The sequence below is a fragment of the Mesoplodon mirus genome (assembly GCF_964341445.2).
Source record: "Mesoplodon mirus genome assembly, chromosome: 3".
In the NCBI taxonomy this organism is placed as follows: Eukaryota; Metazoa; Chordata; class Mammalia; order Artiodactyla; family Ziphiidae; genus Mesoplodon; species Mesoplodon mirus.
In genome coordinates, this window is record NC_138978.1 from 94,026,662 (window position 1) to 94,045,664 (window position 19,003).

The following is a 19,003-nucleotide window of genomic DNA, read 5'->3' on the forward strand; positions in this document are numbered from 1 at the left end:
TGTGACTTTCAGGTAGTTCGGCAAAAAGAAGATGCACTGATTAATCTTGACAACAGTTGTTTTTATCAATAAGCATTATTTTAAAGTAAACTTTATTTCAAAATATTTAGGTTTACAGAAAATTTGTGAAGTTGGTACAAGAGAATTCCTATATACCCACAGCCAGTTTCCCCTATTATTAGCATCTTATGTTTCTATGGCACATTTTTCACAGTTAATGAACCAATAGTCTTTCATTATTAACTAAAGTCCATACTTTATCCTAATTTTCTTAGTTTTTACCTAATGTCCTTGTTCTGTTCTGGATCCCATCCAGGATATCATATTGTATTTACTTGTCGTATCTCCTTAGACTCCACTTGTCTGTGATTATTTTTCAGACTTACCTTGTTCTTGATGATCTTGATAGCTTTGAGGAGTACTGATCAGGTATTTTGTAGAATGTCTCTCAGTGGAGATTTGTTTGATATTTTTCTCACAGTTAGACTGGGTTTATGGGTTTTGGGAAGACCACAGAGGTAAAGTGCCATTCTCATCACATTATATCAAGGATACATACTATAAACATGATTTATGACTATTGATATTAATTTTGATCACCTGGCTGAGGTAGTAATTGACAGGTTTCTTCACTGTAAAATCATTCCTTTTCCTCTCTTTCCATACTGACTCTTTGGATGGAAGTCACCAAGCTCAGTCCCCACTTAAAGAGTAGGCAGTTATGCTCCATCTCCCTGAAGGCTAAGTATCTACCTAAATTATTAACACTTAGGCTGCACAGATTTGTCTATTCTCTCCTATGTACTTATTCAATCATTTATTTATATAAACATGGGATCATTGGTATTTATTTTGTACTTTGGGTTATAATCCAATGCTACTTCATTTATTTGGTTGCACAAATTGTTCCAGCTTTGGTCACTGGGAGCTCTTTTAGTAGACACCTGTTTTTCTTCAACATACCCCCATCACTCTGTGTGTGTGTGTGTGATCATTTCCTTTCTTTCTGGAACTACAAGATGATGTCCCAGGCTCATCTTTCCTGCCCCACTCCTAGAATCAGCCATTTTCCTGAGATGCTCTGCTTCCTCTCACTGAAGAATGATATTAAAACCAAGATGTAGGCACTGAGTGTGCTTGCTGCTATTGGGGTGTCGGTGCTTCTAGGCCAGTCTCTTTAGCTGCTCTGAGGCCAGAGGGAGGTTTAGGTTAATTTGAGCAGTTACAATGAAGAAATGCATGGGTTATATGCCAGTTGACAGTGGAGTGAATGGGAGATGAGAAATTTTCAGTAACAAGTAAAAAAATGGTAGAGGGGAAGTGGTAGCTTGAGGTGGAGCCTGGATGGTGACCATCCAAAGGATCCTGGGAATGTTTGTATCTAAAGGCAAGGATCCAATGACAATGAATGAAGAAATTCAACACACAGGACAGGGCAGACAATTGATTAAGGAAGCTAGATTATTCTATCTGGAAAATATCAGTAAGGTAACAATATTTTGTCATGGTTTTCATCACTATTTCCCAGGGAAACACAACAGATTAAAAATGTCAAAAGTGGGACTTCCCTGGTGGCACAGTTGTTAAGAATCCGCCTGCCAATGCAGGGGGCATGGGTTCGAGCCCTGGTCCGGGAAGATCCCACATGCCACAGAGCAACTGCGTCCATGTGCCACAACTACTGAAGCCCATGCAGCTAAAGCTTGTGCCCTGCAACAAGAGAAGCCACCACAGTGAGAAGCCCGCGCACTGCAACAAAGAGTAGCCCCCACTCACCACAGCTACAGAAAGCCCACATGCAACAACAAAGACCCAACACAGCCAAAAGTAAATAAATAAATAAATTTATATAAAAAAAAGTCAAAAGCAATTACTCATAAACTATTGAATAATTGTTTCTACTTTCATTTTTTCTTTTTTTTGGTAATCAACTTTAAGAGATATTTCAAATACATGAGATGGTAACATTTATATGGTACATTTTAGCTCCTCAGAGCACAGTCACATTATGTCTCCCATTTTACTCTCAGAACCATCCGATGAGATAGGATAAATATTATTCATCTCCTTTTTACAAATAAGTAAATTGAGGGATTGAGTTTAAGTAGCTAGCTCAAGGTCATTCTTTTAGCAGTGGAAATAAAACTAAAAGTTGGGTTTCTGTACTGTTCAGCTTGTATTCTTCCCACTGCTTACCCCAGGGTTCCTCAACCTGGGCACTAATGACGTTTTGGGCCAGATAATTCTTTGTTGTGGGAGCTGTCCTGTACATAGTAGAATGTTTATCCACATCCCTGGTCTCTAGTCCCTGGATGCCAGTAGCACACTCCCTTCCCCCAAGTTGTGACCATTTCTCTAGACATTGTCAAACTTTCTCTGGGGACCAAATTGACCTCCTGTCAGAGAATTACTGGCCTTAGTTAATAATCTGCTTTTAAGCAATAGACACTTCTTTCCCCCCCACCAAACTTCAGCAATTAAGATCTCAAATATCTTAAAATTTAAAATCCACATTTTATTGTAATGTATTAGAAGTAAGTTCTGGCTGATTGCATCATTCACCAAATTTAAGAATTGTATTTGTTTAATATATAGGACATCATTTACAATAGTAATTTAATATAGAAATAATAAAAATGCTAATTTGAGGATTATAAATTAGGAAAGGATAACATTTGGTCAGATTAGAGCACATACGTGTTAGGATTTCAATCAAGATTAGATCCATGGAGTGGGGAGGCATTGTTCTCCATGGCCCTTTTAATTATAATTTTGAATTCATTATATAAGAGGGAAGAACAAATTACTTTACACTTTGTATTCTATTGCTTTTGCTACAAGTTAATTGCTAAAGGGATGTGGCCTATAAGCTTAAATTATATATAATGGTCCATCTCTGGGAACACTGACTCCAATGCAATGAGTGTTAAGCTAAAATACCTTTGTTTAGCTCACAGGAAGCCTCCTGACCAGGCTCACCTGTGAATGACTGCAGTAAGGAAGAAATTAACACATCCCTTCCAGAGCCTGACTGGAAGCAGGACTTTACCCCCTCCCCTTTTAGTATAATAGAAGCCTGAATTCTAACTCAGGGAAGATGGTTCTTTGGGACACTAGTCCACCATCTTCTCAGTCTTCTGGCTTTCCAAATGAAGTCTCTATTCCTTGTCTCAGCAACTCGTCTCTCGATTTATTGGCCTGTCATGCAGCAAGCAGTACAAGCTTGGACTCAGTAACAATTACATAAACAATACTACTGTGAAAGTGCTTGCTAAACATTTGATAAAGGTAACAAAGTGACTGAAATATATTTTTTAACTGCTAAAAATTTTCTCATTCTAGATTTCACTTTTCTCTGTTCTCTTTAATCATACGCATTTACATATATGATTTTTACATCACAGTAATTACAGGGTATAATTTGCATCCTTTTTAACTTAAAATTATATCATAAACATTTTTCCTGTTGCTTACCTAATGTGCATAATTATCATTTTAATGACTACATAATATTCTGTATAGTTGCTAAGCCATAATCCATCTAAGCATTCCCTATTGCTATATATTCAGGTTGTTTTTGATATCACAAATAATACTGCAACAATCATCTTTGCGATTATTAAATTATATTACTTTTAGAGACAGATTCACAGGAATGAAATTACTGAGTCAGGGTTATGAGCATTTTAGTGGATCATGAAACATATTGCCAAATTGCTCTCCAAAGGGATTTACACTGCCAGCAGAAATATATGCTTGTATCAGTCATATTACATCCTTGCCAGAATTAGGCATTTTAATCCTTTTTTCTATGTTGTATAATTTAATAGGCACAAAATTCACTTTGTCCTCTGTTGTTTATGCTAATGATCTAGGGTGTTGGGGAAAGGAAAGAAACATTTTGTGGGTGCCTACACTTGCTATGCACCATGCTAGGTAATTTATACTCATTGCCTGAAATATTGACCCTAGCACTGTCTCCCCACTCCAGTGTTTCTCAGTAGCCCTCATCTGCTTCACTTTCCTTTGTAACACTTATAAATATTTGAAATTATATTACACATTTACATTCTTCTTTATTTTACCAATTCCTCCAATAAAATGAAAACTCGCTGGACAGAGGGGTTTTGTCTTGTGTGTTATTATCTGGGATAGTACTTGACACACAGTAGAGCCTGTATAAACATTGTTGAATGAAAATATGAAGGATTTAATTAATTAGTCTCAGTTCATAATCATGTCACCTCTATTGGCTGGCCATTAAGACTGTTTAGAGATATATGGTGCTGTCTTGTCCTTTCTGGATACTTCCCCACTCTGTTGCATTAAAATATGGTCAGGCATGGTCTATCTGCTTTGGTCAATGAAAGGTGAGCAGAAGTGATGTATGTCTTAGTGGGGAAGACTGTTTAAGAGCCAGGTACACTCATCACTGTTTTTTCTTCCCCTCTGCCAGAGTTAATGCCTAAGTTCCAAATAGTGTCTTCTCTGCCAGCCTAGGTCTCAAATTTATGAGGGCTATGAAATAGATTAGAGTCTCCAAGTAATCCTTGGTAGATATACTGTGTGAACTGGAAATAAACAATAATTACTTTGGGCTGATACTTGAGGGCTGACTGTTACTGTAGTAAAATCTAGTGTAACCTAACGAATGCAGAGTTTAGTATGTATAAATAGTGTGGTCTAAATCACAGAGCTGGCAGTGGAGAGGCCAAGATTCAAACCTGGTTCTGCCTGTGACTTTTCCACTATCCCAGAGTACTATAGACAGTAAATAGGTATATTATTTTGTTACGTCTGTGTACTACAAACTGGGTGGCATAAACAATAAAAATTTATTGTTTTACAGTTCTGGGGGCTAGAAACCTGAAATCAAGTTGTCTGAAAAGTTGGTTCCTTCTGAAGGCTGTGAGGAAGAATTTGTTCCATGCCTCTCGCCAGCTTTTGTCTGTTTGCTGGCAATTTTTGGAGTTCCCTGGCAAGTAGAAGCATCACCTCAGTCTCTGCTTTTATCTTGTTTTTCTTTTTATTGAAGTATAGTTGGTTTAACTCTCTGCTTTCATCTTAATATAGCATTCTCCCTATGTGTGTTTGGCTGAGTCCAAATTTCCCCTTCTTATAAGGACACCAGTCTTATTGGATTGGGGGCCCATTCTACTCCAGTTTGACCTCATCTTAACTAATAATATCTACAACTACTCTATTTCCAAATAAAGTCACATTCTGAGATGCTTGGGGCTAGGACTTCAACATATTAATTTTAGGGGGACACAATTCAAAAATAAATACCGTGAGCTTATGTAAGGGTATAAATAGTGTATAACAATTCTATGACTACATCTAGATTAACCTGGATTGAAGAGAACTTTCCTTACTATTGCTTCTGTTATCCTTACAATGTTTCTGGAAATCTGTTGAATTAGAAAGAGCCAGCAATAATGAAAAAAAATGGGAGATGAGAAATTGCAATATTATCTTTGTAAAATATATATTGTCAAAGTGAACAGTGTTAGCATCCCAGTTGACAGTGGACCAGCTGTTATGTCCACATATCTTTAGCATTTCAAAATTAGGACCAAGTATTCAGAATAAATATAAAGGCATCTAAAATGATAGGAACATGATCCCGGATATTGTCACCATATGTATAATGAATTTCCCACTTAAAAAATACCAAGTCTATATCATTTGGCTTATCTGGTATAACATACAAGTTGATTTCCTAACACAAAGCACCAAATCACAGATAAAGCAAGCAGCCAAGAGAGCTTGAAATTTTTGTAGCATTGAAGTTTTACTTTCAATCATTGCAATTTATGTTCTCAAAAGTTGAAATTTCATTTATAATAAAAATGTATTAATATTAAACCATATGCTAAAAGAATTTTCTAAGAGAGCAAACATAATGATCTGACATCTGAGTTCTTACAGATTATGACTTAGGATAACATCCAGAAATCTCATGTTATACTTCTTCACTTTTAGCAGTGAGAAAAAAAATACCCTAATTTAAGATGTACTTATCTACATCACATATATAATCATGGCCCCACTTTTGATGATTGGTGGCACAGCAAATAAGTCAGAGTAACAATAGTGAAAAAAGCCCTCACATTTTATTTCATAAGAGAGTTGAGTCCACTTTAGCCTAATGGGCTTAAATTTACATATAATAGCACTAGATTATCTGTGTTCTGTTGGCATTCTTCAGTTCTTCTGTAGGACACAGCTGCAGAAGATGAAATTTTAAGGTAGTGGATAGCTGTTAGGACCTAAATTGTGTTCTGCCCAAAATTCATATGTTGAAGCCCTAATCTCCAATGTGACTGTATTTGGAGATAGGATCTTTGGGGAGATAATTAAGGTTAAATGAGGTCATAAGAGTGGGCCCTAACCTGATAGAACTGGTGTCTTTGTGAGAAGAGGAAGAGATATCAGATCTCCCTCTTTCCCTATGTGTGCACAAAGGGAAGGCCATATGAAGACACAGTGAGAAGGCAGCTGTCTACAACCCAGGACGAGAGGCCTCACCAGACACCAGTCTTGCTGGCACCTTGATCTTGAACTTCCAGGCTCCAGAACTGTGAGAATATAAATTTCTGTGGTTTAAGCCACCCAGACTGTGGTATTCTGTTATGGCAGCCTGAGTTGACAATACAATAGCAGAATGGAAATGGGTGAGAAGGTTGCTAAGAGAGATAAATTCAAGACAAGAAATAATGAGAATTAACAGCAGGGTGCAGAGAAAGCCATAAGAAGGTGAATGGGAAAAAAATATCAGCAATCATAGCTTCTGAACTTCTTTAGATTAAGGGAACAAAGTCCTCTATATAGCTCTTTATAACTCCCAAGAGCTTTACTTTATTAGAGCAACAAAAATGATTCATGTTCAAAAGGCTGGGTGGGAAAATGCTGGGTGGGTTAAATTATGTATGTGAGCTAGAATGTTCACAATATAATTTAGAAAAATTACCTAAATTATCAAGCTTGAGTTATTTGGAAAAAAATCACTTTTCTTGGCCTCTCTTCTACTCCTTCTACTGAATAGTCTGAATAGCTGAGATAGCACTCTAATACAAATACATTTCTATCCACTGATGTGACCAGTATTTCTTAATTTGATCATATAAAAATAAGTGACTCCCTTTCCCGTTAGATCTCTATAATCACAATAAAAAGAAATCTAAGGGGAAAGGAGGTGGGGGAGGGATAAATTAGGAGACTGATATTAATTTATACACACTACCATATATAAAACATATAACCAACAAAGACCTACTTATAGCACAGGGAACTATACTCAATATTGTGTAATAACCTATAAGGGAAAAGATTCTGAAAAAGAATATATATATATTTATATATACATATACATATATGTATATGCATTACTGAATCGCTATGCTGTACCCCTGAAACTAACACTATGTTGTAAATCAACTATACTTCAATAAGAAAAGTAAAAAAAGTTAAAAAAGAGACCTAATAATGAACAATTATGAGATTACAAAGTTCTTATGTATTAATAAAGTATAGATAATATTTCTTTTAAAAAGAAAACTTTGTATTATATATATATTAGGGATTTTAGATATGTCTCTTTCTCTGTGTTTATATACAGGTCTCTATTTAGGTCTCTCTATGTAGACAGTTGTATATATATATGTGTGTGTGTATATATATATATATATATATATATATATATATATATATATATATATATCCATGTAGACAGGCAGTCTTTACTTTGTACAATAGTGTGGGACCATAAAACATAAAATGACCATGCAAACCGAATCAATGCAAAAAGATCTTAATAAGCGATGGGGAATATTACAGTTAATCTGCTACCTTTATTTTTTTGTCAAAACATTAAAAGCTCCCTTACTGTCAATTTTAAATATGTAAGGAAGTGAAAAAATTAGCAGAACTAATATTTATTTAGTACACTGTAATTTAAAATGATGGAAACATTTTGAATTAAAGGTTTTATTTCTTTGTAAAAAATTTATCCATAGCAGCCTGAACAGTACTTGCTGCTTTCTTCCTGTCATATAACTTACTGCACAGAGTGATTATTTTCTCTCTGCCTTGGCTAATTGTCATACTCCTTTCTAAGTTTACCAATAATTTATCCTTTGCACTTTCAATGTTGTGAAAATATCTCCAAGAGTTCCTTTAATGTGATGCTTTTGGTCAGAATCACTTCTCTGGGGTACCTTTATTTTCATCACAATCTCAATTCTTTATTTTTGTCAATAAACTCACTTTTACTCAATTTCTCTGGCTGCACTCAACATTCCCATGGTCAGCTATATCTTCTTTTATGCCATTTATGTTTGATTTGAATTTCCTTTTCAGCGTTATCACCTTTTCTTCTTTGCTGCCCTTCCGTCCTTATTGGCCAGTTTCCTCTTTTAATTATGTATTTTTAAAAATGTCCCATGGATTTGTCACTGGGAGATAAGGGGACAACACAACTGTATGCTTTGCTGTCTGTGTGTGAACAGAATAACACACGTGCAGTGAACACTGACAGACTTCAAAAAAGTGATATGATTGGTGCATGTGTTATTTACCCAGTAATTTATGAACTGAAGAGTTAGCAGAAACATGGTACTTTGTGCAAATACTCAGTTACACCATGGTAAATAAAATTTGAACACTGTTGTTGGCGAAGTGGTGTTATTTACTTGAACCATGTGTCTTATATAGTTTGGGCTGCTATAACAGAATACCGTGGACTGGGTAACAGCAAATATTTATTTCTCACTAACCTAGAGGCTGTGAAGTCCAAGATCAAGGTGCCTGCAGACCTGGTATCTGAGGAGAGCCATCTTCCTGGCTTGTGGACAGCCGTCTTCTCGTATCCTCACATGGTGGAGCAAGCAAGAGATGGAGCAAGTTCTCTTATAAGGCCACTAACATCAAGAGGGCTCCACCCTTGTGATCTAATTACTTCCCGAAGTCTCCCTCTCCAAATACCATCAAGTTTGGGATTCAGGTTTTAATGTATGAATTTGGGGGGGACATGAATATTAAGTCCGTAGCACCATAGTAACTGAAATTTTAAACATCAGAGTTGCAAAGTGTGTGCACGCACACACACATGCACACACGCAAGCACACAATTAACGTATCAGAACATGTTCTTAAATTTCAATTAGTCTCTTTCTTTTTTTCAGGTTTTATTCTTTTGCTTCAATCTCTTCCCTACTCTTTTTGCTCAGATGTTTTTTCTCCTTCTCTCTCTTTCTTATGTGCCTACAGGAGAAGAGCTAGGAAGGCTTTCTGGGAGAACCTAGGAGAGCTTCAGCAAGCTCCCCATGGCTCTCAGTTAAGTACTGGGTGGACAGTTCTCTAATCAGTTTATTTCAAAGGCATTTTGGGGGTTTGGCTGGAGATTGGGGAGGTGCATTCTGGCTCAGATACAATGAGCTTGCTCTCTATTGTCATTTGTGAGTTTCTCATGCTTATCAGAATAAATCTGTGCTCAGCACATTGAGGAACTCAGTTCAGTTAGGCTCTGCTTGAACATTTTTAAGGTCTAGCTGCAGGAGTCTAGCTGCAGGAAGTCTATGGTAGATTGAATGCACAAATGGCCCTTGTTCTCCACCCATCTTTGTGTCCACCCCTCTGCAGTGTGCCTTTGCAGCTCCTCCCTCACTCCTTGGAAAATGGCTGGCCTTGGGACTTGCCTTGGCCCATCTGAACTGAATGAGATGAAATTGATAATGCTCAGAGCCTTTCATGTTTCTGCTCTAACTTGGCCCCTATGTGAAGCAGCTTAGCTAGTCTGAAGGAGAGACCATGCAGAGAAAATTTCAGTTGTCCCAAGTGAAGCCATCCTAGACCAGCCTACATCCAGAGGATCCCCATACATTGGAGAATGTCCAGCCAAGATCAACAGAGCTGTCAACTTGGTCACAGATGCATGAATGAACCCAGCTCAGACTAGAAAAATGGCTCGGCTAAACCATAGATTTGTGAGAATAGTATTTGCTTATTATTATGGCATTTGACTTTTTTTTAAAGCTCAGCAATAAATAGTACAGTGTCATTTATAGAGGCAAAGGTTTTTTTTAATTAACTTTAGTTGTTGTTGTAATCTATAAAAATGTCCTTTGCTTAGTCCCAAGAGTAGGTAGCTTGTAAACTCCAAGACAATTCTCCCACCTTAACTTTAAACAGACCTCTTAGGGCACCATCAATGTCAGAGCAGCTGATCTATCCAACCTGAAGGAGTAGGGACCATGTCTCTCTTTCTAACCACTGTTTAGTCGGCACACAGCAAATTATCTGGTATACAGAATCTCTCTATAATATTTGCTGAATGAGTGAAGGCCTTAAGGCCTTTTTGAGTAAGAACAATATCTCTAGGGAAATCTGATTAAAACTCAAAATGTATCAATATTTTGGAAAGGTTTTTCTTTTTCTTTTTTAAATATCAAATTTAAAATACACCTTTTTTCCTCAATTTTAAAATACACTTTTTTAAATATCAATTTTAAAATGCACCTCTTTTTTTCCTCCTGAGAAGAAAAAAAAAAAAAACTTTTTCCCCTTTTCTACAAGTGATAGTATTTCAGTGCAAAATGAAAATGGAAATGAATTTATAAATGCAATAATATGAAGGTCAACAGGCCAAAGGATGCTGTAAGAATCACCCTCATTATTATTGGCATCTTTGAGACGTAAACTTTGAGTTTTTGTCTGATTGTTGGAGGTGGTTGCATGCCCACTCATCTGTATTTCTTTTTGTCTGGAGGTCCTTGTGAGCAAGTCCACAGATTTGAAAATGGAAGTGTGAGTTTAGAATTTAGATCCTATAATCCATCCATGGCTCACAATCTTGGGGTGGTGAGAGCAAACTTAATTTTTACTACACCTTGATCATGTTCTGAGGCTCTATCAGACCAAGAACGAACTATGATCTAAAGTGAAGGAGACAGGAAAGAAGAATTTGAATACTTTTATTTTTTCTCCTTGGAAGAGACTCATTCATTTAAAATCTGGAATAAATTTCCTTAATTGATATTTTAAAAGAATCATAACTCACAAAACTCATTAGAAAGACCATGCCTGCCAAATGTGAGATCAATGTTTGTAAGGTGTAAATAGAACCATTTGGTATATGTCCAGGGAAACTTTTTAGAGTATAAAATAAAAGTTTAATAAATGGTACCCTAGAGGCAGGAACAAGTGATATTGAGCACGGCCCCGTGGGGCTCCTAGGCACAAAACCTTTCTGTGTCCCCTGTTTCTTTGATTACAGGAAACAGCCTTCATTCAGCCTCCATGACCTTCCCTGAGTTCCAGTGGGCAGATCCAAGCAGTTGTTAATTAGGGAAGGGAGGGGTTGCGAGACCAGGGAGAAACAAACAGTCAAGAGCAGCCTTGGGGCAAGGTCCTGTTTCCCCATTAACGGATACACACAACAATATCTTTGAACTATTTTGCAGATACTGAAACCCCCTCCAGGTGGGAGAAGTTAACGAATGGTATGCTGCACACAAGCATGTAGGCCCCAGACCAGTTGGACCTGAAGGTTGATGATGCTGACTCCTACTTACCTCCCCACGAACCCATTAGAAGAATATCCATGAGCTGATCACACCCTTTTTGAACAATTACTATAAAACTTCTCACTATCTTCTCCAAGGGGGGGCACATAGTTTTTCGAGGCAGGAGCCCACTGTGTCCCCTTTGCCTGGCAAAGTCATAAAGCTACTCTTTTCTACTTCACCCAAAACTCTGTCTCCAAGATTTGATTCGGCACCCGTGTACAGAGAAGCTGAGTTTGGGCATCACAAAGTCATTTACTAGTCTTTAGCATCTTGCTCATACATAGGAGGCAGATTATGTAGTAGATTGTGTACCTGCTCAGTATCCCATATTGTCTCCAGGGGGGTGTGATTTGTAAATAAGGAAGTTGGTAAGATCCCAGGATGGCCCATGGGATGCAGAGCGTCTTTTAGCTGCCCAAAGAACTGGTCCATTCTGAACCACTGTGATCCCCTTCCAAACATTCTCCAGTCGCTCTGGCAATCTGACTTCCATCAGGATAGCCAGCTTTCTTTATTCCTCTACCCCCAAGAAAGAATTAATACCTGGGGAAAAAAATCAAACTTAAGTTTTTTAATTTTTAAATTTTATTTGAAAAATACAATACACAGCAGAGAATTATTTCCTCCCCTACTGCTCTTTCACAAAGGAAACTGTATGGTAAATGGAACTGAGATATTTGGCTAGGATAGATCCTGAGAAAAGAGAGGCCCAGTTAGAAGTGGAATAGACAAAGTCTGTCAAATAAGGTCCACCTCTCTTTTAACGTAAAAGATCCTTTTAGATAATCTTAGGAATCAGATAAAACATGTGCAGAATCTCTGCCATGCAAACAGATACTACTGAAATTTTCAGGCTGACCAATTTATACTGACCTGGGCCCCAAGTAACTAGAATAAAAAGATGTTTTTATCAGAAAGACATGTGTTTGCCTGCTTTCACTAGACTACCTATGTACATATTTACAAATGAATATTTTCTTAAATGAGTTTTATCCTTATTCTCAGTAACAGCATCATGGTTAAGGGCTCTTTGCTGACTTTTTGCCTTATGCATGTGTATCTTTTTATTCTTCTGAATTTCCTTCATGGCAGGATCATTCACTGCACAACCTTGGGTCCATGACACTTAAATATTACAGATGACCTTACTCTGATCCTGGTTTAAATGTAGATTTCTGAGGAATTTATAACTCCTGCATTCAGACCAGGTTTAACCAGGTACAAAGATACATTTATATATAATATATAGCTAAGGCTTCCAACAAGAAAAATGTGACTAATTGGTTCCTTGAAGACTGATGCTAGAACCAAGAGAACAGATCTCTTTAAGCCTTACTTGTAATCCTGCCTCCTAAGATATTATGATCATTTCCTCCACTTTCATTACCAGTAAGTGAATTCCCCATCACTGTTATTGCCTAAAAAGTCTTTAATGAGGGTCAAAGGCATTCCAAGCCTTTTTTGTGTTCTAAATTTCTACCGGAACTGAATTTTCTAGAGAAGTCTGAAAGGTAGAAACCTGAATTTTCTGTTGTTGTTTTCTTTTTTTCTGGCCCTACTAAAAGTGCTTTAACTCCCATGGTGATGAAAAAGAGTAAGTAACATCTATTTTGGGAGTAATGGACAAGTCTTTGGTTATATTTATTTTCTGATTTCTGTTAAAATCACAGAGAAAATTAAAAGTTTATTTCCTTTAGCTCTATCAAGGTTGGGAAGAATCTTCTCAGTCAATTAACCACTTCTCATATAAGACAAAGGTACTCTGCGTAGCTTTGAAAATCACAAAGTTATTGTTGAGCAGTACATTGAATGGTTTTCTCAGAGTCCAATTTATTTTCCTTATATTATGATTTTCATCCTTAATTCCACATGCTCAGTGTAAGGGAAGTCCCTCAGGGCCTCTCCTGAGGGCTGGGGTTAGGGCATGGGGGTGAGGGTTGCAGGAGAGACATCTGATTTAGGTTTTGACTTTACAAAAAACCTCACATCTAGACTCTTGACGTTATTTTTAAATAGGATTATAAATTGGTTAGTATATTGTTGTGCTTTGAAAAGTGTTCGTTCTTAAAACACAAATGTTTAAAATACAGCGTAACTTTTATAACTTTATTTTGGCATGTCTTCATTTTTTGAAATGTAGATAGTTGCCCAGGACTCTGTTGACCTCTGAAAGGCCTCGATGTGTCCAAAATGATATGGCAGCTGTGGCATATTTAAAAAGAATACTAGGGTCAGAAAATCTAAATTTAAACTTTAACTGCCTCTTACTAGTTGTGTGGAATTGGGTACATTATTTAACCTGTGTTGTCTTTATTTTTCTCCTCTGTAACACTAAAGCCAAATTCTTAATGTTTACCCAGGGTTACTGTGAAGATTAAATGAAATAATAAATGAAAATGTACTTTGTAAACTATAACGTACTACACATACACAAAGTAAAATACATTAACTACATTTCTTACTTTTATATAATTTAAACTGCGTTGTCAGGGTGTGGTTCTTTGCTATTTAAATTATCTGGAAACTTGACTAGTAAAAGAATGGAGACTTAGACCACTCTTGAGACAATTATCAGTGGAAAAATGCTCAATAAATAGGTATCATTGCTAAGGACTTAGTCACTTTGACTATCCTAAACACTGCCTGAATTCAAAAACTACAAGTCAACAATTAAACCACAACTGTCAGGAACAAAAATCCAAATAAATAATTTTTAATTATGATACATTACTTATTACAGTAAAAATTGGCATTTTCCCCTTCAAAAGCAGAAGCACCAGTCTTAGAATTTATAGTATGAATGGTATTTTAAATGAAATATAGCATAATATTATGTGCAAACATTATTTTAGTACAGAACATACTTTCTAAAAGTAAAGTAATTTCACACACTGAAATCTGTTAGAATGGAAATAAGTCATGCTGAATAATGAAATAAAAACCCCCATGACTTTCAAAGTCCACTTCAAATGAAACATGGTATGCTGCCGAATAGAAGATACATGAAAAATTAAAAAGCTTGACTAACTCAAAATAGAGGGACTTCTTACACAAATATGACTCACGTAGATGTTTCTTTTCACATGGTCTCAGTGATTCTGTGAGAAACTGAAGTGAATGTTTTATTTCAGAATTAATTTTTGTTCATTGGTCATCATTTTTAATTGAACACCTACCTACTCTGTGTGAGACTTTGTTATAGGTGCTGGGGAGACAGAGAAGAAAGACACAGTCCTGCCCTTGAGGAGCTCACAGTCTAGTGGGGGAAACAGATAAGTTGACACTGATTTTTAAATTATAAAAACGATTAGACAACTTGATAAACGTTTTTGTCATCAAACACACTTTGGGTGTTATGAATGGATGGTGAAAAGGGACGATGTCCAATGCAGTGAAAGACCATCTGCTTCAATATCATGTGACTTCTGCGAAGGCAGTGATGTGGTTCTGCAAAAAGAAAAAGGAATTACAAAGTCAGAGCCCTGGGAAAACTGGCTTTGTAAAAGATTCAGTGCTTTTACAAATAATCATTAGCCTCATATAAAACTGTAGCCCAGGTATGTTTAAACTGCAAAAGCATACAGCATTATTCAAATGAGTTGTACATAAATTTGGCTGCTAATTATATATTTTATTCAATATTATTAATTAACCAAATAGAGTAAAATGTTATACCTGCCTTATTCAAAATTAACACTGAAATTTGGAGAGATAAAAATGGCAATGCCAGGCATGTTAATATTCTGTTCAGCATTAATGGAATTTTAATGCTGCATGTTGAAGTTTCAGATTAATTGCTCCCTGTGAGACAGATGGCATAGAAGGAGTGGTGAAATGTTCAGACTGAAATGGCATTTGCTAGTTGACAAAGATCTCCTTTAAACACTTCATTTTTGATGCATGAATCCAGACTACAGACTGCAATCTCTGTTGTTTACCTCAACCAGAAAATTCTTTAAGGAGGTTTTTAACTTTTTGTTGTTGTCGTTTGTTTAAGCAACTGAATTGTGTACAAAGGAACCCTGTGGAATGGCTAATATTTAAATGGTTTCAGACATGCAACAGGCCATACCATGGCTCCTGAAATACTGCAGTGGAAAATCGACATGACATAATTAATCATGCCACATATAGGTCATGTCAAGAGCTAACTTAAGTGACAGCCTCAACCAATAACAGCAGCATTATGGAAGGGTTTTACCATCAAATTACCTGTTTGGAATGTTTTTCATAGTAACTTGGACTCTTTGTAAGTCAAAGACATCATAAATAGAATTTCACGTAATGAATGCATGCCATGAGATTTCTTCCATGTGTGTGTAACTCTTTTCAAGTTAAGGTGTTTTAAATAGCTAAATCATTTTCTGAATGTATGTGAATAAATTAAAATTCATTTTCACTGAATTGAGGCATATTAACCACAACTAGAAGGTTATTACTAACCACAGCTTAAGGCATTATTTTCTAGGTGTGACCCAATTAAGCCTAGAGAAAAACAATATCAGTAAGAATCAGTAGTGAGCAGAGCATGTGGACCCTTTTACTAACTGCTGACAAGACCTTAGATATTTTAATTTCCCATTAAAAAAAAATGCATGATGAAAATGTTGGCAAATTCAACAGTTCATCTCTAAGTTTTCTTGAGTTTTTCTTCCAAAAGCACAAGGATGACTTTAGGACAAAAAATATTTGTCAGAGTTATGTAATGCACTATGATTGAGTAAAAGCAATAAGAACTATGGAAACAGTACATCATAGTTTTATTTCTGGTGGCCCCATGGGGACTTGAAATCTGTGAACTGAAATAATACAATTTGATATACAGTGTTTCAGTATAAAACTGACAGGAGTGCACTCCTCTGGACAGGACCTAGCACATAGTAATTTCTGGAAAGATGTTAAGATATAAATTGAAGATTAATTGGTCAGTGGCAAATGGAGGGTAGGGAAAGGGTGAAGACATGACAGTAAAAAGAAAAGAAAGGAGATTAAAACAAGGGAGAGAAAATAGATGCTGTTCCAAAGGCCACTGGCCTAGGTATCAGTGTTCCCTTAACTTAAATAATAAAGTGTCCACAAGTCTCATTAAATTTGCTGAAGATGATCCTAAGGGAAGGGGACAACCATCACTTTGGAAGATAGAACTGAAATGTTAAAAGACCTTAATAAAGCAAAGAAAGTATCAGAAACAAATCACTGATAGTCAATGAAAGGGAGAACACAAGCAGAGTAAGAAAAACCAAGGGATAGGTACAAGCTGGAGAGAGTGACAAAGAATGTGCAATGACTGACTGCAGGGAGAACATATAAATTATCATCTAAACCTGGACATACTGGGGGAGAAAAGGGATGCTAATCATACACAGGAATGACAGGCTTAAACTGGGGCTGTCCCAAATAGGGACGCGAGGTCACCTTAGAAATGAGACATTGAATGGATAACTGTAAGTGTGCTATTGAGAACCAGGAAATCCTGGATTCAGTCTTGCCATTTAAAAGCACGTTTTGGTGACCACTAGATCTTCCTTTCACTGCCCATAAATTCTGAACGATAATACCCCTTTCTTTATGCTAAGTCATTACCAGGTTAAACTTCAAGGGTAAACAGTTTGTTTCCAGATGGACTCCACTTTTAGATCCCAGGGCTCCGGGGAAACGCCTGCTTTTTCCAATTAGTACCCTTTCACTTTCACATCACAATTAAGTTCTAATCTCTGAGTTGATTTTTCCTATTTGACTTGAATTAGAAGGGTTCTACTTGGGGCTTATCATTTAAAGGTGGTCATTAGATAAACAGATGAAAATAAATAACAAAGTGACTATGAAAAAGGAAGAGGAAATAAAGGGGAAATTTAATAACAGTTTCCAAGTACATTAAAGGAGTATACAGAGAGCACAGGGGCCACCTGTTTATTAATTTCACTAAGAGCAAATAAACCCACACCACAGACTGAAAGAGATGGACCTTATATCTCAGTATGATTTCAGAAATAAGATGAATTCTCGTCTAGCACAGGAACAGTTTTTCCCTGAAAAAATCTAGAAAAAGGACAAACTAATTACTTAAAGTCCTTACCATCTATAAGACTCTATGATTCTATATTATAACAATTACATGAATGTAAATGCATGATTTGAAATATTCAAATGGTATAATTCCTATGCAGGAAGTTATGATATTGCTCACTTCATCAGCATTTTTCTCAGTAATATTTAAAAAAACAGAATTGCACAATATTTTCAGATCACCTGTCTTGAGGAATGGACTCCCTATGAGGCAAACTAGGTGACAAGGATTTTCCCCTTTTAATCTGGCTGAATTCTTAATATGCAATACTAAATCTTATTAGTAGATGATAGTGCAAACACTCAACAGGCAAACCAAAAACTCATGCATAGAAGCTTAATTCAGAGTCACAAGAAGCAAGTGGTCATATAAATCATCAGTGCAATTATACATACAGAGGATTAGAGTGGAGATAACAGAGCTTGTGTCCAAAGAGTTGAAGGTTAGAATATGCTACATCCATTAGAAAGTGTTCATTCAAGTCCACAGCAAATCAGTGAGCAAAATACTGAATCCAGTCCTTGAGTGCAGAGGTCCCATGGAAAAACAAGCGCTTGTTTCTGAAAAGTAGTTTTGGATTCTTAAATTTGATAAACTCTAAGTCTCTAGCATGTCAATTTTTGAAGCCTTAAGTTCTATGTGAAAATTTCTGTTTTCCTATTTATTCTATATCCCCAGTTGTATAAATTATGCTTTGGAATTTTAAAAAGTTACTTAAAACAAAACTGTCATTTACTTATGACATGAAAATTTGGTGATGACTTGCCACCTGACAAGATCTGCCGCCTGCCATTTCTCTTTGAGAAAACAGAGTGAGATGCAAAATGAGCACCTCAGGTAAGAAAACAAAAAATAGTCACTACTATTAAGGGCTATTTCATTGAAGAATGCTAATTTCCCATTAATGAGTGAAAAAAATCAGGGAAAAAACAAAATATATTTGAATAAATATATTCAAAATTTTATATTGAATAAAAATAACAATAACAACCCAAACAATCTAGTATCTAGATCCCTTTTTGTTGTAATGGAAACCTGCACAAAAGGACACGGTTTCTGTATTTGCCTTAGCTTTGCAACCAACTCCAACACCAGTGCGCTCTAGCGCACATACGTTTATTGCCTTAATTGAAGGTGTTCACAGTGGCTGATTCCCATTATCCAGCTGAAGAGCCTTGCAAGACAGCCTTTAAAGGACCTTTCCTGTGAATTTTCTTCTTGACCACTCTCAATAGGTTGGATTTGGGACACCTACAAAATGTATTTTATATATTATTTCAGTGTTTATTTAAATATTGACTGACTTATTTGGATAAAGTGCTAGTCTATTTAAAGTACTATGCTGTTATATTGCTGGACCAAATGCTGA

General features: G+C 36.3%; 1 protein-coding gene across 2 annotated transcripts in view; it reads right to left on the reverse strand.

Moving 5' to 3' along the window:
• Positions 1-14,981: 14,981 nt before the first annotated feature.
• PLPPR5 (phospholipid phosphatase related 5) overlaps positions 14,982-19,003 on the reverse strand; it is a gene marked incomplete at its 3' end in the record, with an annotated part of 129,331 nt that continues 125,309 nt past the window's right edge. For both annotated transcript variants that reach the window (XM_082615939.1, XM_082615938.1), the window contains exon 6: positions 14,982-15,014. In XM_082615939.1, coding sequence (XP_082472065.1) covers positions 14,982-15,014 — 33 coding nt within the window. The remainder of the gene's footprint in view (positions 15,015-19,003) is intronic.